Consider the following 26141-nt stretch of genomic DNA (forward strand, 5'->3'; position numbering starts at 1 on the left):
GGATGAGGATAAAAATAAATAAATAAATAAATTTTAATTCAGCCCTGGCCTGATCAGGCAAGGTTGCAGGTTTGTCAGGGCACATACAAGAAGCAACTAACGAGTGCATAAATAAGTGTGTGGGGGGAAAAGTTAATGTTTCTCTTTCTGATAGCACCAAAAAAAAGTGTTTAATTCAGTGGATTTTAATATATTCTCAAGTCTGTACAACCCACTTCACTAATTCCAAAATATTTTCATCACCCCCAAAAGAAAACCCACTAATGAGTATGAAGTTTCCTTTTTGGGGTGATGAAAATACTAACTATATTTTTATATCCTAGCAACAAACAGTCCTACTAACCATAAAGCCATAGAAATTAAGACAATGTGGTGCTGGTATAAAGATAGTCATTTAGATCAATGTGACAAAATGAGTGCTCACATATAAGGCCAGTTAATTTTTGACAAGGGTACCAAAAGAGTAGTCTTTTCAATAAAAGACTACTGGAACAACTGGATAGCCATAAGCAAAATAAACAAACCACTCTCAACCCTACTTAAGAACTGTTACTCTTTAAAAGAATTCTTACACCATTAAGAAAATAAAGAGCCTTAACCAGTTTGGCTCAGTGAATAGAGCATCGGCCTATGGACTGAAGGGTCCTGGGTTTGATTCCAGTCAAAGGCACATGCCCGGGTTGCAGGTTCAATCCCCCTGGTGGGGCATGCAGGAGGCAACTGATCAATGATTTTCTCTCATTACTGATGTTTCTGTCTCTCCTTCTCCCTTCCTCTCTGAAATCAATAAAATATATATTAAAAAATAAAACATATTAAAAAAAGAACATATTTAGGAGAAAATATTTATAAAAGGTATCTGATAAATGAATTCTACCTAAAGTACATTCTAAGTCAATTAAAAAAACCCCCACTCAGATATATACATAGATGCTAATGCCATCTACAAAGAAAAGCAAGGAAATTCAGAATAGAGGTTATACAGAATGGGGAAAAGAGGTTAATTCAATCAGGAAGTAGCACAAAAGGAACATTTATGATACTAACAATGTTCTATGTTTTCCTGTAACAGACAAGTCTAACAGTTTAAAATATGGAATTAGTAACAATGGTTTTTCCTCTACTCTTTATCTTCTAGTGTTTCAATTTTGATCCTGAGACTTTCCTCTCCATGGTTTCATCTCTTACCTGAATCTATACTGAGAACATCGTCATCTTCATCGGGAATCTCAATTATTTCTGTAGGCTGGGAGTCTTCATCATCAGAGCTACTGTCTCGGTATTGTAGTCCCAGTTTGGCATAAAAGTCCTTCACTAAAGACTCACAATTAGTCACTGCCCTAATATTGGAACACATGTAGAAAAGGTCAAAGCCAGCAGAAGGAGGTATAGGAGCCACTAGAATTTACATATATTTAAATATAAGCTGCCTTAAATTTATAAATAGCTATATTCCAAGTCTCTCTGTTCAGAACTTAGAATGCTTTACCCATAGAAAAATATTTAAATACTGGTTTCCAGACTAGTTTCTCAAAAATCCAAAATAAGCTCAAAGTATAGTTCTTTCAACCAAACCTCACTATTTACCTTGTTATTCGAAAATGCTTTCTAAGTGACAACTAGGGTATCAGAAACAAATATTCTGGGTGTTTAGGAATAGATTCAGGGCTCTAGGAACTTATTAATGCTCCACAATTACATAAGACAGTAACTTTATACAATCCTTACTCCCTAGACAATCCTACTAAGGGAACAAAGCAATTGCTCTGGAGTGACAAAGGGGAAGGGACCCAAGACCTGCAATCTCCTATTATTGATCATTTATCAAGCTCTAATAGATGAATATTCTACATATGGATCATTATGAGGATATGGGCTTCTAACTTTTGAGGAAGAGTAAGGTTCTGTATATCTGTAAAAACTACAAAGCAGTTGACATAATGTCTGTCATGTTGAATTAATTCCCTTTTCCCATACAGTCCTTACCTGGATGCATCATCAAAGAGCTGGTCAACATGGGCCACCTCAGACTCCTTCTGTATTACCCACGTCTCCAACTCTGCTAGCTGCTTCCTACGCTGCTGAATACAGTCCATCTTTTCTAGTTCTTTATCGATGAACTCCCGAAGTTCGTCCATGGAGATACCCAGCTCTTCAACCACTGCTTGCTGCAGTTCTGCGATCTCCTCAGAGTCCATTGCAGTTGGTTCTTCATCCAAACCAAGGCAACCGGGGAGGGAGGACATGCTGTTGTCCTCTACATGGAACAAAAAACTAAAATTATCTTTGAAGCCATTATAACCACAACAGAGAATTCCAGGCCCCAAATAAAACTCATTCCTACTCCTTATTATTCAAATATAGTTAAATTTGATTCTAAGTTCTCTCTCTCCATTCTCCAGTATATGGTACTGAGATTTTGTAGTTCTCATCTTATGCTGTATAGACTACAGGCCTGAATAAGATTTAAAGGTTTGAGGGAGCATATATTATGCAACAGGGAAGATAGAGGCCCGCGGGTTGGGCTTCCAGAACACCTTAATAAAGCGAGTGTTGCAATAAAATGAATGATAATGTTTTTGCTGGTAGAGGGTCTTTGCCTTCAGTTTGTAGAAAACGTAATACCCGTGTGCAATAAAGCAAAGCGCAATAAAAGGAGGCATGCTTGTATTTCTGAGACCCGTGTTCCTTAAAATTAACTAACTAGTAGATAAATATTTGCAGGGGATTGCCTAGTTTGAACAAACGTCTCCACCCAGAGGGAAGGAGTTGGTCTGTAATTAATTGCTTTCTCTTTAATTATTTGTTCCCCTGACGTTACTTTGCTTCCATGTGGTAATTTATTTTTTTAAAGATCTATAATACTTAAGCACACAAGCGTGCGGCAAAGAGGTTTCTCCAAAGTAAAAGGGAATAAAATGGGGATAAAACATGGCTACCTAAAATCTACAGTCTAACTGTAGCTGCTCTTTTCATCAAACGGTTCCAGTAAAACAGAAGCCCGAGCGCCGTAGAACCCCAACGCCAGCTCTCACCACCTCCATTTTCCGTTTGCCCGTTTTACCGGCCCACCCCCTGACTTACCCATTTTAGAGGTGCATCTTCCCCCGCCCCCTCTACCCCTGCGGAACCCCACCAAGCAAACCCTGCAAAACCCCACCCCCGCTCGACCTCCTCCCACAAACAAAGCATTTCGATCAAGGTCTCCAAATACCTCGGCTAATTCCCCATACCTCCCTCCTTTCAGCTACTACAGCTTTCTGTTCACCCCCAGACTCACCACTCGGGGGTCGGCCTGTTTGGGAGAGAATGAGAAGGGAAAGGGAATAGGGGGAGGGGAAGAAGCGTGACGGAGGGAGGGGGGGGAAGTCTAAGAGACGCCCGGAAGCAAACCTCAGGTGCTGTTCCGGTTCCTCGGACGGTAGCCTGACAGGGTCAAACCCAAACACAACAACAACAACAACAAAAAAAAAACCGGCAGGGTGCTCAGAGGCTAGGAAACACACTCAGGCAAGTACGCATGCGCCACAGCAAGCCTTCCAGGGCCCTGGCGAGAAGCCATTGGCTGGGGACAGTGGGCGTGGCCTCGAACTGTTACAGTAGCCCCGCCTCTTCCTCCACTCTCAGCTAGGGGCAGCAATGCTAACTCAGTTGGCAGACACTTAGGTTTAGTGTTTTGTGTTTTTTTTCCCCCCTCACTTTTACTTGAGTTCATTTAAGTTCATATAAGCCTTACAAATTGTAAGAAGCCGAGGAGTAACAAGATGTAATAAGAAAAACATGATAATATTCTTCGCTCTCCCATCACCACCCCTGCTCCTTCTTTAAGGTAAAACCATTTCGTTTTCTAGGTGTGTCCATACAAGGTCATGCATATGGATTTTTTTTTTTTTGCGGGGAGGGTGGGTTTGGACATCCCTTGAAGTCAATGAAAAGGATAAAATTTGTCTTTTTGACAGGTGTATAATACTCCATAGTTTGGCCAAACCTTGTTTAGAAATTTAGTTTCAGTGTTTAGCCCCTACAATAGACATTAACATCCTTTTGAAGTAGTACTTTGTTATTTTTGTGGAAGAAATTTCTCAAAATGGAATCTGGTGGAATGGGGGTGGAGTATTTTTTTTCTTTCCTTTTAACAGAATCTACTGTCAATTTATTTTTCAAAGAAGTTGAAACAGCCGAGACCGGTTTGGCTCAATGGATAGAGCGTCAGCTTGGGGACTGAAGGGTCTCAGGTTCGATTCCGGTCAAGGGCATGTACCTTGGTTGTGGGCATATCCCCAGTAGGGGGTGTGCAAGAGGCAGCTGATCGATGATTCTCTCTCATCGATGTTTCTAACTCTCTATCTCTCTCCCTTCCTCTCTGTACAAAAATCAATAAAAAATATTAAAAAAAAAAGTTGAAACAATTTTTACTCCCACTAAAAAATCTCTGGAAGTATTTATTTTCCCACACCTTTATTAGGATTGGATGTTAACTGCCTATTTAACTTGAAAGAATTTAATATGTGTTAAGATAGTGTCTGTATAAGGATAGACTAGGTCAGTGGTCAGCAAACCTCGGCTCACGAGCCACATGCGGCTCTTTGGCTCCTTGAGTGTTCTAAGGCCACTTCTTTAAAATAGACTCATTTAGGCCGAAAACCGACTTCTGTGCATGGGCCACGAAGTTTCAATCGCACTGTACTTACTCGCCCACTCGTGGTATTTTGTGGAAGAGCCACAGTTAAGGGACCAAAGAGCCGCATGTGGCTCACAAGCCATAGTTTGCCAAGCACTGGACTAGGTTATATTGCAGCAACAACTCCAAAAACTTAAAACAAAACAAAACAAAATAGAATGTATAATTCTTGCTCATACTGCATAATCATCTCTAAAGAGTTGGCAGTGGCCGAAACCGGTTTGGCTCAGTGGATAGAGCATCAGCCTGTGGACTGAAAGGTCCCAGGTTCAATTCCGGTCAAGGGCATGTACCTTGGTTGCCGGCACATCCCCACTAGGGGGTGTACAAGAGGCAGCTGATCAATGATTCTTCCTCATCTGTTTCTAACTCTCTAACCCTCTCTCTTCCTCTCTGTAAAAAATCAATTAAAAAATATATTTAAAGAGTTGGCAGTGGATCTCATGATAGCTACTCAGGTACCCAGGCTAATGAGTAATCATGCCAGAAGGAGAGAAAGCTAGAGGGTCTCACAATGGCAATGAAAGTGACTCACGACACTTTCAGTTAGAACTCATTGGCCTGAATGAGTCAAAAGGCCCTGCCCAGCCACAAGTGGCCAGGAAGTCAAGGAGGGAGAACCAGGTGTATTTAATGAGTCAGCACTGTTGACTATCATAGTATTTCATTATTGCTTTAATTTGTTCAGCAGCCTTTACACTAAATGCACCTGGCTGCATTAAAAAATATAAACCACCACCAGCTATGTAAGACTGGAAACAGGGACCAAGCAGCCAGGATTATCAGCCCTTGAAATTTTATCCCGCTGACCACACTTGGATCTCCGTTCACTCCACTTATCCACCCGTTTCCTGGGGCCATTCTAAGTGCCTATTTCTTATTGTTATGACATCTGGAATTGAAGTACTGAGAAGCAAAGGGCTCCTCTAGGTATTTGAAATTCAGCATCTTCAATATGCATTTCATCATGGAATTATCTTCTAATCTGAGCTTAATTTTTTGGGACATAAACTGCCTATAAAACACACATTTACCACAAAATATTTGAGTATTTGCTATATACCAGGCACTGTTCTAAGCACTTTACAGTTATTATTTAGTTCTCACAATAATCCTATCAGGTAGGAACTATTATCATCTCTTCCTGGATGGGAAAACTGAGGCACAGAATTAAATTTCCCAAAGCCATAGAACTAAAAGGATCCAGGCAGTTTGGTCCTACAGCTTTTTTGTTTTGTTTTGAAATCCTCAGGTGAGACTATTTTTTCCATTAATATAATGGAAGGGAGGTGGGTGAGGGTAGGAGAGAGAGAAACATCTGTGTGAGCGAGATACATTGATTAATTGCCTCCCACACGTGCCCAGACAGGGGCCAGGGACAAACCTGTGACCGAGTTATGTGCCTTTCCATTTGTAAGTTATCTGTGTATATTCCTGTCTTCTCTGTTGGGTTGTGATTAACCAAGGCTGAGGTCCTGTCTTAACCATCTTTTCCCCCTGGCACCTGTGACATATTGCTCTGTACATGTGGTGTACTGTAATGTGATGATAAAGGGAAATTTTTGCTCTGCCTTGATTATGTTTCTACTAGGCACCTGTTGCAGAATTATTCCTGCAAGACTTCTGGCAGGCTTCCCTCCCACCACCTCCACCTTTCCTGCTGCCACCTCTCTGAGTCCACAAGCACACCGACCCACTGTGCCCGCCTCGCCTGCTGCCCCCACCGCCTCCCGCTGCTGCGTCCTCCTCGACCATGTGCACCACTGCTGGGCACCTCTCCCCACCCCACATGCGCTGCCAGTGCTTTCCCTCCAGTAGCTGCAGCTGCCTTGCTTTCCACTTTCCTTCCCTTTTCCTTCTATGCTGTCTTCAGTCTTCACTCCTCCCTCCCTCTGAGTATGCAAATTAATGGCCATATTTGTTGGGTTAATTTACATGCTCGCTCTAATTGGCTGTTGAGCATGGCTTGCGTAACAAAGTGGTGGTTAATTTGCATAGTACTCTATTATTAGGTTAGATTAGGTTAGATTAGCTACTTTCAGCTCCCTGATGTGTGTGTGTGGGTTGTTTGGGGGTGGAAATGGGGAATGTTGAAGAGAAACAGGAGCTCTTTGGAGCATCATACTACAGTCTGATTTCTTCATTGTCCTGAGAAGGCTGAAGTGATCAGATTGGCAGAAATCAGCAGTGGAACTCAAGTACAATCAGAGAACTTGTTAAAGATTCTAAATCTTTCTCTGGGCTACTAAATGTGTACTGAATAAGAATCTGATTTTTTTAAAAAAATATTTTTTTATGGAGAGGAAGAGAGAGGGATAGAGAGTTAGAAACATCGATGAGAGAAAATCATCAATCAGTGCCTCTTGCACACCTCCTACTGGGGATGTGTCCACAACCAAGGTACATGCCCTTGACCGGAATGGAACCTGGGACCTTTCAGTTTGCAGGCCGAAGCTCTATCCACTGAGCCATACCGGTTTTAGCAAGAATCTGATTTTTAATAAGACCTGCTCACTGTAGGAAAGGCAGGTTTGACCTGTGTAATCCTGTCTAGGACAGAGCCTCGATATTTAGGGAACCAAGCTCTGGCTTTGTTTTTATTAGGTTCTGAAGACTATATGCCAGGCACTTTTATAATAGGGCCAGAGATTCAGGCCCTATTATAAATGCCTCACATTATTAAAATTAAAAAATTATGAAGATAGACACTTCATTGCCAGTTTAATAATATCATATAATATAATAAATAACTGATTCACCATTTGGAATACTCATGTTGGGTGTGCTAAGCACATTCATTTCTATAACCCACTGGGATACATTGAAAAATCACAACCACATGCTACTTAATACTAGAACATGAGATGTTATAGCACAGGGCCAAACCCTTGGAATGCCAAATGACTCTTTCCCTGAAGACAGACTTAAGGGAAATTAGATAATAAACTAAAGGTTGCTGAGTGATCTCAGAATCAAAACAAAAGAAGAGAGGGATTAAAAACCTCAAGAGGATTCAGGCATTAGGAAAATAACGTAAAGGAGCAAAATGGTTTGAGTGAAAACTGTGGCTACCTGGGAAATATATATCTCACCTACAGGAAGCAGTTGCCAGTTATTAGCTCTAGCTAATTTTTGTCCTGTGTGATAGTTACAATGTTGTCAGATCTACAATTTACAAGTAAAACATAAAAATGTGTATTTTTATTTATTGATTTTTATTTTATTTTTTTAATGTATTTTATTGATTTTTCACAGAAGGGAGAGGAATAGAGAGCTAGCAACATCAATGAGAGAGATACATTGACCAGCTGCCCCCTGCACACCCCCCACTGGGGATGTGCCCGCAACCAAGGTACATGCCCTTGACTGGAATCAAACCTGGGACCCTTCAGTCCACAGACCGACGCTCTATCCACTGAGCCAAACCGGTTTCGGCTGGCCAGGACTTTTTAGCTGTGTTTTTTATTTAAAGCATAAGGAAGCTTGCCCTGGCAAGGTGGCTCAATTAGTTAGAGCGTCGTACACCAAAAGGTTGTGGGTTTGAGCCTCAGTCATGGCGCATTCAGGAGGCAACCAACTGACTGATCCATGTTTCTCTCTCGCTCACTTCCTCTCTCTCTAAAATCAATAAACATATCCTCAGGTGAGGATTAAAAAAAAAAGCTCAGGAAGCTCTTTGTGCATCCATATGGCGTGATATTCAAGACATTAAATGAGAAAAGTAGGTGCAGAACATTTATATAACACCCTATGGTTTGGGTAAATTATGGAAAAAAATACATATTTTTTTTTACATTACATAAAATATCACTGGAAGGAGACAAGAAATTAACACTGGCTGTCATTGAAGAGGGCAAATGGAGGGTGGAGGCAAGAACTGGAGGGAGGGTTTTCACTGCACACTATTTTATACTTTTTGAATTCTGAAACATGAAAACATGTAACTTATTCACACATATTACATTAAAAAGAAAAAGAAAATGTAAAGACACACATATATGAAAAAACAAATTAACAGCAGTTATCTCTGGAAGGAAGGATTGGGATACAAGGCAGTGTCTAGGAATTTTTTGCATATTTGTCATCATCAGCATCATGTGTTGTATATTAGCTTCCTGTGATCATCATAACATATTACTATAAACTACCCTGTTTCTCCGAAAATAAGACAGTGTCTTATATTAAATTTTTCTCCCAAAGTTGCGCTAGGTCTTATTTTCAGGGGATGTCTTATCTTTCCATGCGCTAGGTCTTATTTTCGGAGGATGTCTTATTTTCAGGGAAACTCGGTAGATAGCAGCTATACCAAACAGACATTTATTTTCTCAGTACTGGAGGCTAGAAGTTAAAAATCAAGGTGTTGGCAGGGCCGTATTCCTTCCAAAGGCTCTGGAGAGAATCCTTCCTTGCCTCTTCCAATTTTGGTTGTTCCAGGCATGGGTTCTTTAGCTGTGGCTGAATGATTCCATCTCTGTCTCCATCTCCACGTGGTCTTTTCCTCTGTCTTCCTGTGCCTTCTTCTCTTCTGTCTTTTATAAAGACACTAGTCATTGGATTTAGGGCTCACCTGGATAATCCAGGATGAGTTTATCTTGAGATCCTTAATTATATCTGCAAAGACCCTTTTTCCAAATAAGGTCACATTGATAGGTTTTGGGTGAGGACATGGACATCTTTTTGAGGGTCTCTTTTCAACCCACCAAATGTTATTTTATAGATGAGGAAATTTGAGCTGAGAGAGACTAAGAAATTCAACCAGGGCAAATTAATTCACTTCTACCATAGAGCTTTGCCCAGATGATAAGGGCCACAGATTTTATAAAACCTCAGTCACTAAAAAGGTCCTGTTAGATTCTCATCATAGTACAGCAGGTTCCTGCTGGCCTTACGTTTGTATAATAAAGGGACTTCCTAGGACCGCCTCTAGGAGGGCTTCTAGTTTTAGGTGCACCTTACAAAGCATCATGATATTATATTACATCATAAAATTATGGCCAACTGTCTTGTCGTAAAGACATTAGATACTGGAGAATTGAAACCCATGACCTTATTATTTATTTATTTTTACTATATTCCCTATGCTGTATTTTATATCCTATGACTGTTTTCTAACTACACATTGATACTTGCTAAGCCCTTTACTTTTTTTTTTAAAGCAGATTTAAATATGTGTGTGTGTGTGTGTGTGTGTGTGTATAAATATTTGATTTTTTACAGAAAGGAAGGGAGAGGGAGAGAGAATTAGAAATATGGATGAGAAACATCAATCAGCTGCCTCTTGTGCACCCCCTACTGGGAATGAGCCCGCTACCAAGGTATTATACATGCCCTTGACCAGAATTGAACTTGAGACTCTTGAGTCCACTGAGCCAAAATGGTCAGGGCTAAGCTTTACTTTTTTACCCAGGGCTCCAATCCCTCCTCACCTCTGATAACTGTCATTTTGTTTTCTGCATCTATAAATCTGTTTTTTTCTTTCATTTATTTTGTTCTTTAGATTCCACATGTAAGTGAAATCAGAGGGTATTTGTCTTTTATTTCACTTAGCATAATGCCCTCTAGGTCCATCATGATGCCACAAATGATAATTTTTTTTATGGCTTACTAATATTCCATTGTATATAAGTACCACCACTTTTTACCCACTTGCCTATTATGGGTAACTAGGGTTGCTTCCATATCTTGGCTATTATAAATACTGCTGCAATGAACATAGGGGTGCATGTCTCTTTTTAAATTAGTGTTGTGGGGTTTCTTCAGATAAATTCCTAGAATTGGAGTTGCTGAGTTATAAGATAGTTCTATTTTTAATATTTTGAGGACCTCCTTACTGTTATCCATAGTGGCTGCACTAATTTGCAATCCCACAAACAATGCACATCTTCACCAATACTTGTTGGTTGATTTATTGGTGATATCTGTTCTGACAGGTGTGAGATGATAGCTCATGGTTTTATCTTTTAAAATATAATTTTTATTGAATTCAGAGAGGAAGGGAGAGGGAGAGAGAGAAAGAAATATCAATGATGAGAGAGAATCATTGATTGGCTGCCTCTTGCATGCCTCACACTGGGGATGAACCCCACAACCTGGGTATGTGCCCTGACTGGAATCGAACCGTGACCTGGTTCATAGGTCAAACCTCAACCACTGAGCCACACCTGCTGGGTGATATCTTATGGTTTTAATTTGCATTTCCCTGTTGGTCAATGACCTTGAGCATCTTTTCATTTGTCTATTGGCCATCTGTATGTCCTCTTCAGAGAGGTGTAATATTCAGGTCCTTTGCCCATTTTTAACTGGATATTTTTTGAATGTTGATTTCTTTGTAAATTTTGGATAATAATTCCTTATTGATCTATCATTGCCACCCATTACCTTAGTTTAATGAATGAGTTCAATCTGTCTCTGTCCCACTTTTATTTTTATTTTATTTATTTTATTTTATTTTTTTAAATATATTTTATTGATTCGTTACAGAGAGGAAGGAAGAGGGATAGAGAGCTAGAAACATCGATGAAAGAGAAACATTGATCAGCTGCCTCCTGCACACCCCCTACTGGGAATGTGCCCACAACCAATGTACATGCCCTTGACCGGAATCAAACCTGGGATCTTTCAGTCTGCAAGCAGATGCTCTATCCACTGAGCCAAACCGGTTTCAGCTCTGTCCCACTTTTATAACCATTGCAAACTGGCTTATGTTTCATCCTTTTTAGTATTCCTAATTCACACTCATGTGCCTATTGTGGAATGCAGGAGTGAGATGACGGAGGAACAGGGAGGTAAAATAATATAAAATCTGGATCACAATAGTCTGTATAAAAGATTTTGACTCTCCTGTGAGGGGGAGTCTACCAGGCTTTTTCATAATTCAGCTCAGAGATGGTCCTGTGGTTGTGAAGTGGCCTCATAGGGATTCTTCACTAACTTGGCACATCGAAAAATCATCACTGTTAGGAAAATAAACAGAAGAACAACAAAGGCAATGGCAAAGCCCTTGTCTACATCAATAGTGCTGGACAGGCTTGAATCATCCATGGGAACACACCTGTCCCGCTGTAGCTACCTCCTCAGGTGTATCTTCAGACTTGTCATATTCCTAAACAAGAGAGGATAAAGCAAGTTTATTGGTTTGTATGTGTATGTATGTATTTTCTTTTAAAAAATATATTTTATTGATTTATTACAGAGAGGAAGAGAGGGATAGAGAATTAGAAACATCGATGAGAGAGAAACATCGATCAGCTGCCTCCTGCAAACTCCCTATTGGGGACGTGCCTGCAACCAAGGTACATGCCTCTGACGGGAATCGAACCTGGGACCTTTCAGTCCGCAGGCAGACGCTCTATCCACTGAGCCAAACCGGTTTTGGCTGTATGTATATTTTTAACAGCACTATGAGGAAATCAAAACAGATTTGAAAAAAACAGGTCAGGTCCTAGCTGGTTTGGCTCAGAGGATAGAGCATCAGCCTGCAGACTGAAGGATTCTGGTTTTCATTCTAGTCAAGGGCACATACCTGGATTGTGGGTTTGATCCCCAGTAGGGGGCATGCAGGAGACAGCCAATCAATGATTCTCTCTCATCATTGATATTTCTATTTCTCTCCCCCCTTTCCCCTTCTCTCTGAAATCAATAAAAATATGTTGTTGTTTTTTTAAAAAGAGAGAGAAATAGGAAAAAAAAAAAGTCAGCAAGGTTTATTGAAGAAGTGCTTATGAAATGGATAAAGTTAGTAAAATGACATATGTTCATATGTTTATGCACACATGTAAAAGCATAAAATATCTGCAGAATTTCTCAAAAGCAAAACATGAGCAAAAATGTATAGCTCAGAAATCAGCTGGGGCGCCCTTGCCCTGCAAGATCCAGGAAACACTGTCTTAAACATCCCAATTCTGTGTTAACTCCAAATTTTTCTCTAAGACTTTTTTTCTTCTTCAAATTCTAAGAGTACTTATTGTAACTGATTTGTTATGGAATCTAGATATTGGCTGTATGACATTGTACCTATAGTCCATGATAATATATTGTACACTTGGAAATTCAATAGAGTATCTAGTAATAATTAATGTAGTTTTTAAACATTCCTTTAAAATCTTGCTTGGCGTTGACTTGTATTGACATAACCTTCAAACACGTGGTATCTACAGAACGTGTGAAGTGCAATTAACAAGTTTTGCTTGAAAAAGTTTGTGTTTGGTTTGGTTTTTGTTGCAAAACTAGGGCTAAGAAGATGGCGGATGAAGAGCATATTCGGCACTGCATGCTTTACGAGTTCCAATTAGGAAGAAAAGCAAGTGAGGCTGCAAAAAACATCTGTAGTGCTCTTGGTCAAGATGCAGTTAGTGCCAGAAAATGCCAGCGTTGGTTTGAGAAATTTCGCGAGGGAAATTTTTCGTTAGATGACAAGAGTGGTCGAGGCCGTGTGTCCAATTTTGATCAAGAAGCTCTTCAAGCTCTTCTGGTGCAAAATCCTTAATTTACCCAACAAGAGCTTGCGACAACTTTAAATTGTTCACAAAAAACAATTTCCAATCAATTGCGTGCACTTGGCAAAGTCCAAAAGTTTGGAAAATGGGTTCCTCATGAGTTGACCGACAACAACCGTAATCAAAGAGTCACAATTTGCAGTTCGCTCCTCTCTTGTCAAAATCGTTTACCGTTTTTAGAGCAAATTGTTACCGGACATGAAAAATGGGTGCTGTATGTTAATTTGAAAAGGCGGCCTCAATGGTTGGACAAAAATGAGGCTCCGCAGCCCACGCCAAAACCTGACTTGCATGCGAAAAAAGTGATGTTGTGTGTTTGGTGGAATTTTAAAGAAATTCTTCATTATGAACTTTTACCATCTACCCAAACCATTACAAGTGCAGTGTATAGTGCCCAATTGGAAAGGTTAGCCCAAGCTTTAAGAGAAAAAGAACCCGCGCTGATTAATCGGAAGGGCGTAATTCTTCACCACGATAATGCACGACCGCATACTGCAAGAATCACTGCTGAAAAACTGCGCCAGTTGGAATGGAAAGTTCTCCCTCAACCTGCATATTCTCCTGATATTGCCCCTTCCGATTACCATTTGTTTCGTTCTTTGCAAAACTTTCTTCTTGGAAAAAAATTTAATAATGAAGAATGCCTCAAAAATGCATTGACCGAATTTTTTGCATCAAAATCACAAGAATTTTACAACAGAGGGATTAAAGTGCTTCCTGAGCGTTGGGCACAAGTAGTAGAAAACAATGGCAACTATATTGTTGATTAAATTTTGTTGTATTGTTTAAATAAATTCGATTTAAAGTATTAGAAAACGACATTAATTATTACTAGACCTAATATATAATAATCCTATGAGGTAGATGTTGATATTAAATAAATGCATGTAGAACACACAGAACAGTGCCTGGCATAATCCCTGTTTCCCCGAAAATAAGACAGTGTCTTATATTAATTTTTTCTCCCAAAGTTGCACTAGATCTTATTTTCAGGGGATGTCTTATTTTCGGGGAAACACGGTACCATCTGCTATGCAAGTGTTTGCTATTATTATCCTCTTAGGTTTACTATGTTCCTCATTTTTTTCACCTTTTCTCTTGCTATGGAGTGTCTGTAAGTTAATGCCATTTGAGTTTTTTATTCAGTGGAGCACACTCTTTATATGTCACAGTTGTGCACTATTGAAAGTATCTAACATTAACAGCAAAGAAAAGCTAAGATGGTCTGGAGCTCCTGGGTTTCAGTTCACTGGGTGCAAGAATGTAATAGACATCCAGTGTATGATATGACTTGAAGAAAGATTCCAATTTGAGGAATCTTTGAGATTCATGACAAGAGTGGTTGAATTTCCCTGTCAAAGCCAGTTTTTAAGATGATTAGGAATCAGCCTTCCAGCCATCTGTCTTATCTCCAAGCAGAGACTTTCCTGGTGAAAAATTCACCTCACAGGAGACAGTCTAGATTCCTGGGTTTGCCTTTAGTCAGAGGAGATAAGAGATTCAGGCAATATATAGCCTGTGAGACAATGTGTTCTTTGATCCACTCCCCTGAGTTCTAAGGTATGGGACATCAAGAGTTACTCCTTGCCCAGCCAATGTGGCTCAGTTGGTTCAATATCGGCCCATGCACCGAGAGGTCGCTGGTTTGATTCCAGGTCAGGTCACATGCAAGGCTGCAGACTCGATCCCCAGTAGGAGCATGCAGGGAGCAGTGATCAATGTTTCTATCTCTCTCTCCCTCTACTTTCCTCTCTCTAAAACCAATTTAAAGACATACTTTCAAAAGAGAGAGAGATTCCTGTTTAATTATATGTAGTTCCCAATACAGAATATAAGACCCATGCAAACTAAAGGTTATTCATCTAGATATACTTTTATTGCTTGAGGTAAAAGCATAATGAGCCTTGAGAGCCAGCAAAGTCAGCTCTTCTATCACCTAACACTTCCCAGAAAGATTGATCACTTCTTCCTTGTGTTCTCGTCCCAAATAACTTTTTCTCCATCTGTGATATATATTGTTTCTTAAAACAAAAAACTTAAAAAAAAAAAAAAAAAGACCCAGCTTTTCTCTCCTGGCCATAACTTTAGTTTGAAGGGAGAGATGATGATCAAGAAGTACAATAATGACACTTTCTTACTATAATCTCCAAGTCAAAGACATCCTCTGGCTAATAGGACCAATAAAAGCCCTCCCCTCCCCCTCACTTGCCTCAAAAACAAGAGATATCTCCTCTCAAATGAAAGTTTCACTTTTCCTCTCACCACCCCCCAAAAAATCCCAAAAAACAAACTCGAAGAAAAAAAAAGTTCTTTATTTCTGTTAGGTATTTCCCAAGCTTAAATGTACTATTAAATCTAGAAGAATTGTTGGAATGGTTCTGGTAAAAACATCACCAGGAAGGTGCTACAGGTAGTTATTTACCTTCAGAGAGAATGACATTCAAGGCTGACTGTCGCTTAGTGCAGTCTTCTCCTACTCAAGTCCATCTCTTGGCAGCCTCTCCTCTTCTTGTCAACCCGCTCTCACAGAAGGAGAGTGTTTCGTAGTGCTCTCCCTTCCCCACTCCACACTCCGAGGCTTCATTAATAGTTCAGCTCAAACAGGATCAAGTTTCAGACACTCCCACAGCGAGTGAGAAAATGATCCCACCAGATTAAATTGGAGCCTAGATCAGTAGAAGAATATTTCCACATCTCTGCCAGGGCGGGGGCAGCCAAGGTTAATGGCTCCAATGATACCTTCTAAGCAGGATCACATGAGTGGGAGAAGATGCCAGCTATTTGGTCTGTTCAGTCACTCTCTGGATTGGCATCATGCCTGGAAAATTGTTAGAAATGCACACGCTTGGGCCCTCATCCCAACCTCAGTGAATCAGAAACTCTGGACAGGTTGGCATCAGTGTTTTAGCCAATTCATCCAGGTGATGGTGATGTACACTCAAGTTTGAGAACTACTTGTCAGCAAGGTCAGTGACGCTCCAAAATGTCTCCTTTTCCTCAAAAAAGAATTGACTTAGGACATCTGGATCAGAAAAGTCAAAACGATTTCATCGAGCTTTAGTTATTATACACGTTTATATATACTTGAAGGCAAAATTTACTATTGTTTCCTCTAAGGTTTTATTTGGTTCATTATAAAAACTTCAATAGGGTGTGTGTGTGTGTGTGTGTGTGTGTGTGTATGTGTGTGAGTGTGTACACACTCTCATAAATATACAGAATACTTATGGAGGGACATACTCCAGGGCTTCAAGATGAGAAATTGAGTGGCTTATATACTACCATGTGTATATTGTCTACTCAGAATTTCTTTTTTCAAGTAGATACATTTTCAAAATATCACACTTTAAAAAATAACACTCCTGAAAGATGTGCTATATTCAATAAATATTTACTGATTGTCCACCATGTGTCAGTCTCTGTGCTAGATGCTGGGGACAGAATGGAGAATAAAGTATGGTTCCAGCCCACAAACTCTTATTTTTTGAAATAACACTAAATATAATAATTTAAAAATATTTTCAGTTTCCAAATCTCTCTTGATCTTGACCATATGAAATTGTGTGGAAAAGCTGAGGGAAGGTAAGCGTCATACTTCTTTCTTTCCAGGATAGAAAAAACTAAAGCCTGAAACAAAATCAGACTTGGGCTTATTATAATAGTTATCATTTATTTAGTGATGGACCTTAAAACAAAATTACATCTTTTTTTATAATTCTAAATGTAATATAAAATCATATCACATCCAAACATTACAGAAATACATACCAACAGTTAGATCTTCTATTAATGACACTCTCCAGAGATACACTGTTAACTGTCTGGTGGCTTTCTCCAGCTTTAATTTTTAAAATTATTTTATTTTTATTGATTGATTGAAGAGAGAGCGAGAAATACTTTCACAGCCCTAACCTATCTCCTTGTCTTCCCTAGGGCCATGCTCACTTCTTTTCTTGTGCACATATATTTTCTTGCATTTCTTATTTGCTCCTCAGTCTATAGACATATTTTTTCTATTCCCACCCCTACCCTATTCTCCACCCCTGCTACCATTTGATCACTTTCTCTCTCCGTATTTCTTGAAAGAGTGGTGTATGCTATCTACCTGCCTCTATTTACTCACTAGCTATTCACTTATCACTCACTGGAACTATGGTTTCTCCTCCCTTACTCTCCTTTTGATTTGCTGTTCTCTTCTCTGAACATATGGTGCTATTGCTTAAACTCTTTTATCTTGAATCTCCTTTGGCTTCTACTGCCCTGCTCTTTCCAGGTTGCCTCTCCCTTCTTCCTTAACCCGAAACAAGTATTTTTGAGGCATCCTTTGTGTCCTTTTTCTTATTTCCTTTAACTTTGGTGATTTCATTCTCTGCAACTACTAGTCTCTTGCAAATGATGCACTGTTTAGACTACAATTTTATACGATGAATAAGCATTTTTGCTTGGCTGTCCCACCAACTGAACAAATCTGAACTTCTAGTTAGCATCTTGTTATTGATATCATCCAAAAGCTTTCTTGGATATCACAGCTTTCTTTTATTCCATATACAATTACATAGAAGGCCTTCTTGGTATTGTCACAATAGTATTTATGGCAATCATTTCCTTTTCAGTATCGTTGAGCTGTGTCTAGTCCTTGAAATTCCTCCCCTGAATTTTTGCAGTAGCTATTTACCCAAATGGATTTCCTGCTTCTAGTCTCTCATCTTCCCAAAATAACCTGGATCAGTGTTCTTTATAATTTTAGCTGCCAGGCAAAATCTCAGACGTATGCCAAAAGAACTTCTTCACTGATACTACCCCTAGGGCAATGGAAGCTAAAGAGAAAATAAACAAATGGGACTACATCAAAATAAAAAGCTTTTTTACAGCAAAAGAAACCATCAACAAAACAACAAGAAAGCCCACAGTGTGGGAGAACATATTTGCAAATGATACCACTGATAAAGGTTTAATCTCCAACATCTACAAACAGCTTACAACTAAATAAAAGGAAGATAAATAATCCAATTAAAAAATGGGCAATGGACCTAAATAGAACATTTTCAAAAGAAGACAGAAGGAAGGCCAAAAGGCACATGAAAACATGCTCAAAGTCACTAATTGTCTGAGAGATGCAAATCAAAACAACAATGCGGTACCATCTCACACCTGTCAGAATGGCCAACATCAACAAATCAACAAACGACAAGTGTTGGTGAGGTTGCGGAGAGAAAGGAACCCTCTTGCACTGCTGGTGGGAATGCAGACTGGTGCAACCACTGTGGAGAACAGTGTGGAGCTTCCTCAAAAAACTGAAAATGGAACTCCCATTTGACCCAGTAATCCCACTTCTAGGAATATAGCCCAAGAAACTAGAAACACCAATCAGAAAGGATATATGCACCCCTATGTTCATAGCAGCACAATCTACAATAGCTAGAATTTGGAAACAGCCTAGGTGCCCGTCAGCAGATGATTGGATCCAAAAACTATGGTACATCTACACCAGCGTTTTTCAACTGCTGTTCCGCGGCACACTAGTGTTGCCCGGTGTGCCGTAGGTGCAGACAAGACAAGAATTTTATAATTTTTCACTATTTTGTTTACTTAATATTTCATAATAAAGTAATTATAAAATACTTTCTTTGTGTTTATTTGATTCCTATTCAAGAGAATTACTTTATATATAGTCAATATAGGCACAGAGTTAAATTTTTTAACATTTTCTAATGGTGGTGTGCCTCGTGATTTTTTTCATGAAACAAGTGTGCCTTTGCCCAAAAAAGGTTGAAAAACACTGATCTACACAATGGAATACTATGCTGCCATAAAAAGAAGGAATTCTCATCATTTGCAACAACCTGGATAGAATTGGAGAACATCATGCTGAGTGAAATAAGCCAATCAATGAAAAAGAAACACCTCATGACCTCACTCATTTGTGGATAATCAAGAGCATTATAAACTGATGAACCAAAAGATAGATATAGAGACAGTATATCAACAAGTAGACTGTCAAATTACAGCGGGGAGGGGAGGAAGATCTGGGGGAGATAATAGATCAACCGAAGGACTTTTATACATGCATATAAGTACAACCAATGGACATAAAACTCTGGGGAGGGAGGGGATGTGTGGGAGGGAGGGAGGGGGGCAAAAAAAAATCAATAAAATATATTTTAAAAAAATAAAATAAAAATAAAAATGCCTTAAAAAATAAAATAAAAAAAATATATAAAAAAAATAATTTTAGCTGCCAGGAGTAGGGTTTCCAGATAAAAGATAAATACCTTTTTTAGTATAAATATGTCCTGTGCAATATTTAGAACATACTTTTACAAAAAGTTGTTTGTTGTTTAAAGTTCAAGTTGTTTGAAGTAATTTTTTAAAACACATATTTTTATTAATTTCAGAGAGAAAGGGAGAGGGAGAGAGAGAGAAGCATCCAGGATGAGAAAATATTGATCAGCTACCTCCTGCACGCCCCACACTGGGGATCTTGCCTGCAACCCGCTTTGCTGCTGTTTCATTATCTCCAAAATGGAAATAATACAGTAATAGAATCGACCTCACAGTTTGTTGGGAGGGTTAAGTGAATAAATACATATAAAGCAGTTTTAGTCAGTGTCTGGCCCGAAGTACTCCACGTTTCCTATTAGAAAATAAATCTCTGCAGTCCTCATTTTATCACTTCCCTACTAAAATCCCGTCACTGTATCCCCATCTTTGACCAAAGAAAGTTCTCCCCACTCAGTCAAAATACCTTCTTGCCTTCTGTTTTTTGACTTTCGGCATCTCCCTTATTACACCGTGAGTGCCCAGATCCTCCTGCACTAACCAGTACCATAGCAGACATTTGAAAATTAGTTACTGATTTTTTTTTCACCAGGGACAAAAGTCTTTAAAAGGGGAAAAACTATAGAAACTATTACAGATCACCACATGAAATGTAGGCATTTAGAGCGCCTAGCGCGGACTTCACAAAAACCAATCGTCTGCAGAGTGGCCAGCTGGGCGAATCCACCACCGAGCGAAGCATGTTAGTAAAATTGTTTTTCACTGACGTTTCTCATCGCTGACCTCTGACGCCCAAGAGGTGGGATTAGGAAGACAGCTGACTCCTTCCTCGCCCTCCCTCCCTCCACTGGACCGGCTGGTTCCGCGGCCAGCCCTGCCAGTGGCCGACTTGACGTTCCCATTGGCCAGTTTCCCCGAGGAGGCGGGCCCCGGCGGTGACTCCGCCCCCATGTGGGCGGGGCCTCCCCGCCGTCGGGTCTGGGGACGGTGGGGGTTGTTGTGGCCGCCATCTTGGGTTCCGCGGTAGCGGTGGCGGCCGTAGGGTGCCGCGTCGGGGAGTGGCTCTTCCCCCCTGCTCCCCCCTCCCGCCCCGCTCGGTGTCAGTGGCTCCTCCCACCGGAGGGGGGTGGCGGGACGGCGGTGGCACCTACGGCCATGGCGGCTACAACTGCTAATCCCGGTGAGGAGACGGGGGACCGGGGCTCCTCCGGGGGAGGAGGGGCTGACGGGGTTGGCAACTAAGGTGGACCCTGGGCTGAGGGGCCGCGGTGGGAGCTGAGGGCACGGGGGCGCGTGGGGGCCGGGAGGGGGCCGTGGGGGATGGGCCTGACCTGCGGGAGGGGCCTGACCCTGGGGACTTCACTTGGGGAGACCGGAGTTGGGGAGGGAGGCGGCCGGCGGGGAGTTGGGGGGCTCCGCACCCCGAGTTCTGTTGGCGCTGGTGTCCCCTTCCCACCCTGTGCCCACGGGCGCCGCTTGACCCCAAGTAACTGGGGAGAGTGGTTCAGTTCACTTTAAAAAGTAGTTTAGACTCCTGAACACCGGACCACGTTGCTGTTTATCCGAAGGGGTACTTTCAGACGTTTAGGTTTAAATGTAAAGAATTATCTGAATGTGTTCGCACAGCTTCTCTGGGCTGTACCCTGCCCCCCACCGCACCCCGCTGCGCTTCTGTATGAGAGGCGCCTCTTCAGCTGCGGAGGTTTGAGAAATGGTTTGAGTTCAGGGCAGATCTTAACAGCAAGCATTCAGAAACCCCCGTTTAAATACTGATAGGTGAGGGGTCGAAGCATTCCCCCCTTTAAAAGTTAAGTTCCATCATCTTTCAAACATCTCTTCAAAAGGGGGAGCTTGGACGCTGGAAAAAAAAAAATGAAGCCATTCATGTCCTAAGAGATGGAGTGAGGCGTATGTAGTGCATCAGGTTCAGACAGATCAAATTCCTAGTCCCGGTCCTCTTTCCACTGAATTAGTTATTTGCCCATAGGAAGTATTTCATTTTAGGGACCCCAGTTTACCATGGCCATTTTCTTGCAAAATGAAATCCCTTCTTAGAAATCCCTGCCTCTAATAGACTTAACAGGTGGGGATGGATTTCTTGAAAATACAAGTGGAAGGGATTCAGTGCTGTTCCCACATTGCAGTTTAAATTGGGTTTCTTTCGTGTCTGCAAAGTCAGTATTATTTTGCAATGCCCAGGTTTTGCTCTAATAGTTGAATCACTGTGAAATTTTCTCTTTCCTACCACGTTTCTGGGAATAGGATTACTTAAGTTATTTTGTCACATGTCAGTATCTTTTAAGTTTTTTTTTTTTTTTTTTTTTTTTTTTTTTTTTTTTTTTTTTTTAGGAAAAGGAGATAAAATCCTATTGTAGGAAGTGCTTAGTGATGGAATCAAATCGGAAAGATGCTATTATTATAGCCTTATCGTAAAATAACCTAATTCCTAACTCGGGAGTAAAGAAACAAGATTTTAAATTGATAACACATTGTAAAATACTTATATAATGCTAGTCAAGTTGCAAAGCATTTCTGTTACTAAGTCGTTGCCTGGGTAAACAAGTTCAGTGCATATGTCCGGATTCCCCCCCCCCACCAATAGTGTAGGTGGGGTTGCTTTATTTTGGGGTGTGTGTGTGTGTGTGTGTGTGTATTTTTTTTAACAGTAATCAGAATGACAATCACTTGACCCACATTTTTATTAGCTGATTAATTTCAACTTAAATCTGTAAGCAAAAAATATTGTTCGTGTGTCGAATCCTTGCTAATGAAACAGTTGATTTTGTTGATTGCCCATTGACAGTCCACTTTTGCAATTTTTAGATTTATTTTTTGATGTTGAAAAATTTTTCGAACTCTTCCAAGTTATTGATCTCATGTTCAGCACATTATAATGAAATCAGAAAATGTATTTTTTCCTTCATTTCTTTTGCTACTTTACATCAAAAGAAAGATCATAGATGCAGTGTGGACTTTTAATAACCTGTTGCTTTTTTGGAAATGAGGATCATGAATGGAGGGACACAGGGAGGAAATGTACTGTGCTCAGTGAAAAAAAAGTAAATAGTTTTCAGGTCAGAATTCTTTGTCACATGGTCAAACCTTTTCTTAGAGCCATTTTAGGGAATAGCGACGTCATACTTTGAGTTTTTTCTACTTTTTTTGGTTGGTGGTTATTTCACTTCATGTTCTATCTTATCTTTACTTATATCTGCAGAGGGCTTTTGTACTAATTAACTGTTCTCTCTAAGCTTCATTTAAGTTAATCCTTAGCATTTATAACAATGCTTGATCATTTTAACTGTGCTTAGAGTGTGATTTAGGGACTCTTGGTGGCCCTTTAGTATCTTGCAGGGGACCTGTTTTCTTTGCATCTTCACTGTCTTAACATGATGCTGGATCAAGAGAAATAGTAAGAAATGGTTTCTACTCTACTCTCTAGTAAGAATTATGCTGGTCCTAGCTGGTTTGGCTCAGTGGACAGAGCATCGGCCTGTGGACTGAAGGGTCCCGGGTTTGATTCCAGTCAAAGTTGGATGCCTGGGTTGTGGGCTCAATCCCCAGTAGGGGGTGTGCAGGAAGCAGCCAATCAATGATTCTCTCATTGATGTTTCTATCTCTTCTCTGAAATCAATAAAAATATGTTTTTTTAAAAAGTTAAGCTGAAGCGATAGTTCTGATGATGGCTTTTTTTCTGCATGAATTGATAATTCTTTCTATTCTATTCTATTTTTTTTTTTTTTTTTTTTTTTTTTACTAATTCTATTTCCATTGGCAAATAGGAGTGGGTGGATATGGCCCATGGAGTCTTACGCTATATTTTTCTTGTCAATAGAATACTAACAATTTTGAGGAATACTTTTAAAATTGCATGTGTGATTGACTAAGGTGCTGGTAGGGAAGAGAGTAGGTATTTGATTTACAAATACAAAACAAAGATATGAATGAGTTTGTAGGAATATAGGTTTTTCCTCCCTTAATTCTGGTATTTTCTTTAGTAGAGTTCTTTTTTTGTGTGTGTGTGTGCTATCATTAAGTACCATTTATTGTGGATGGAAAATGTGGTAGAAGGCAAAGGAAAGATTAGGGTTTGTAAGGCTGACATTTAGGGAAAAATTTCCTTTTCACATAATTTTTGCCTACATAAATGACAGTTTTAAAACATCAATTAACAATTTATACAGTGTAAAATTAAGATGCCAAGATACTTTGTATTATATTCTATTACACTTTTGAAAAATTACTAATTTACTAATTGAAATATAATTAACATTTTTGAAAAAAGAACCTTAATCTGCATACTTTTTATGCTATTAGATTTGTGGCATCAACCTGAATCTTCTCCATTTTCTTAGAAATTAAGAAGTAAATACTTCTGCTTTCTTTCAACTCTAGTTTTGTTGTTGTTTTGAAATAGTGGACTCTCAGCTTGGTTTTTCAAATTCCAATCCTATCCTTCTATCAGCCCATCAGAGGAAACTAATATGTTGTTTTGTGAAAGTTTTTTTGTGGTTTTCTGCTGTGGATCACTATCTTTTAATGCAATAACAATAGGAATTTCCACTGTAGTTGTCTTCAAAAACTGAATTGCAACACTCAAGAAACAAAACCCTTTTAAAAGTTATTTTACTTAGTCCATGACATGTTGGGGTTAATTTAAAAACTAGTGAAATTTGAACTAAGCTTTCTTATTTAAAAGACATCTTTAGTTGAATAATCTTTAACATACTCTTTTTTTTTTTGCTCACCAATATTTCCTCATATATATTTCCCTTTTTAACTTTACCTTTTATGATGATCACAGTTTTGTTTTCTTTTATGTATTCAGTTGTCATATCTTTTTTGCATAAAATATTTTGCATATAATATTTAAAATAGCCACATTTAAATGTTTAAACATCTAAATGTTTAAAATTATTATTATTTTTTTTTTATTGACTTCAAAGAGGAATGGAGAAGGAGAAAAAGATAGAAATATCAATGATGAGAGAGAATCACCCATCGGCTGCCTCCTGCATGATCCCTACTGGGGATTGAGCCTATAACCCGGTCATGTGCCTTGATTGGGAATCAAACCCAGGACCCTTCAGTCCACAGGTCAACATTCTATTCACTGTGCCACAGCAGCTAGGACTAAAATTATATTATATTATATTATTTATTTAAAAATATTTTTATTGATTTTTTACAGAGAGGAAAGGAGAGGGAGAGTTAGAAACATCGCTGAGAGAGACATATCAATCAGCTGCCTCCTACACGCTCCCACTGGGGATGTGCCCGCAACCAAGGTATATGCCCTTGACTGGAACCGAACCTAGAACCCTTGAGTCTGCAGGCTGACGCTCTATCCACTGAGCCACACAAGCTAGGCTAAAATTATTTTAATCATAATTATCCATGTGTATATTAACTGTTCTACATGATTTGTTGCAAAAACAGCAGTCTTCTACTCCCTTCTCTCAGTTCCTTCCCAGTGACAACCATTTTTATATCTTTTAACCAAACTTTTGTTTTAATTAAATGTACCTGAAGTGACTCCAGTTTTCAAACTGAAGGGGCCAGACAATGGAATGAAAACAAACCATATCAAGGCATATTATTATGAAACTGCAGCATCATATGCAAAGAGCATCCTACAAGCTCCAGAGAGAAAAAAAGAAAGTGGGTCATTTCAAAAGATTCAGGAATCATCTTGGTCTTGCTTCTCAGTGGTCACACAGGAAAGTATAAGACAATGAAGCAATGCCTTCAAAATTCTGAGGCAAACTAATTTCCAACTTAGAATTCCCTATCTAGGCAAACTGTCAATTAGTGAAATAGAAGAAAGGTATTTTCATCCATCCATCCAAGGTCTCCCTGACACTCTTTTTCAGGAACTCACTAGAGGATGTGCTTCACCAGTAGGAGAGAGTACCAAGAAAGAAGAAACTGAGGACAGGAAAGAGGCAGGACCTTAGGAGAAGAGAAGCAGTCATTTTACATACACTGCAGTTAGTTTCCTAGTTTTCAGTTTGGACTCTCCCTTTCCTCTTTGCCCAGTGTTCTCCAGACTGGAGGACCTCTGGTTTACATTCTCCAGAGAATCAGTCACTCTTTTGACAGGGTGAAGGAGGGACAGTTTTCTAGAAGGAACCAGGGAGGGAGAGGATCTGGGAATCTACCTGCTGCTTAAACAGATGTTAAACCAATCCTTTTAATTTTGGCTTTTATTCCTCTGGCACCCCCCCACAATCTCCCCCCCCCCCCCCCCTTAGTCACCAGTTCCTAGACGGGGCGGGGGGTGGAGGGGGGGAGATTTTACCATGTAAATTGCATTTTGTTTTCTCCTTTTTTCCTTGCGGGCTTAGGAGTGAGTTCCTCTGGGACTACCAAGGAAGTTGTCCCCATTTCCCAAAAATTTATTGTTCCTTTCTTCCTCCCATTTTTCTATCCATGTGGTTTTATATTGTATAAAACTGTTTTTCTCATGTATATGTGTATATATTTGGGAGGTGGGGGAGAGAAAGTAGATGTATACATTTAAACCACTATCGTTATTAAGTTGTATAGTTTTACAATTTTAGAGATTCCTTTACTTTTTCATCCTACTGTCATACTAATTTAGGCCTTTATCACCTCATTTTTTAATTTTTTAATTTTTATTGATTTCAGAGAGGAAGGAAGAGAGAGAGAGACATCCATGATGA

The 26141-nt window shown here is 39.7% G+C and overlaps 3 protein-coding genes across 12 annotated transcripts in view; 1 reads left to right on the top strand and 2 right to left on the bottom strand.

Moving 5' to 3' along the window:
- Nucleotides 1-3488, bottom strand: part of SETDB1 (SET domain bifurcated histone lysine methyltransferase 1) — a 21750-nt gene extending 18262 nt beyond the window's left edge. For 2 of the 4 annotated variants that reach the window (XM_045587010.1, XM_036453268.2), the window contains exons 1-2: nt 1987-2257; nt 1189-1340 (exon numbers count right to left, since the gene is read on the bottom strand). In XM_045587010.1, coding sequence (XP_045442966.1) covers nt 1189-1340; nt 1987-2246 — 412 coding nt within the window. In that variant the 5' untranslated portion in view covers nt 2247-2257. Of the gene's footprint in view, nt 1-1188; nt 1341-1986; nt 2258-3280 lie in introns of those variants that run through there. The other 2 variants (XM_036453267.2, XM_036453266.2) reach the window with 2 other exon arrangements.
- Nucleotides 3489-11375: 7887 nt separating this feature from the next.
- CTXND2 (cortexin domain containing 2) lies at nt 11376-20330 on the bottom strand. Of its 2 annotated transcripts, none has more exons than XM_036453299.1 (2): nt 20239-20330; nt 11376-11783 (listed from the first exon to the last, which is right to left on the bottom strand). In XM_036453299.1, exon 2 carries the CDS (start codon nt 11720-11722, stop codon nt 11561-11563), a length of 162 nt encoding a protein of 53 aa, XP_036309192.1. In that variant the 5' UTR covers nt 11723-11783; nt 20239-20330; the 3' UTR covers nt 11376-11560. The 2 variants fall into 2 exon arrangements, with proteins under 2 accessions (XP_036309192.1, XP_036309193.1); XM_036453300.2 differs by lacking the exon at nt 20239-20330 and adding an exon at nt 15599-16237.
- Nucleotides 20331-20450: 120 nt separating this feature from the next.
- The window catches only part of ARNT (aryl hydrocarbon receptor nuclear translocator), a 48553-nt gene continuing 42862 nt past the window's right edge, over nt 20451-26141 (top strand). For 4 of the 6 annotated variants that reach the window (XM_036453277.2, XM_045587013.1, XM_036453278.2 and 1 more), the window contains exon 1: nt 20461-20635. In XM_036453277.2, the coding sequence (XP_036309170.1) occupies nt 20611-20635 (25 nt within the window). In that variant the 5' untranslated portion in view covers nt 20461-20610. Of the gene's footprint in view, nt 20636-26141 lie in introns of all 6 variants that reach the window. The other 2 variants (XM_036453282.2, XM_036453280.2) reach the window with 2 other exon arrangements.

The sequence above is a fragment of the Pipistrellus kuhlii genome, unplaced genomic scaffold, assembly GCF_014108245.1.
Source record: "Pipistrellus kuhlii isolate mPipKuh1 unplaced genomic scaffold, mPipKuh1.p scaffold_m20_p_24, whole genome shotgun sequence".
NCBI lineage: Eukaryota > Metazoa > Chordata > Mammalia > Chiroptera > Vespertilionidae > Pipistrellus > Pipistrellus kuhlii.

What these genes read in the sequence shown, in the direction of transcription:
- CTXND2 (XM_036453299.1), bottom strand. Translation starts at nt 11,722, where the DNA reads ATGGATGATTCAAGCCTGTCCAGCACTATTGATGTAGACAAGGGCTTT.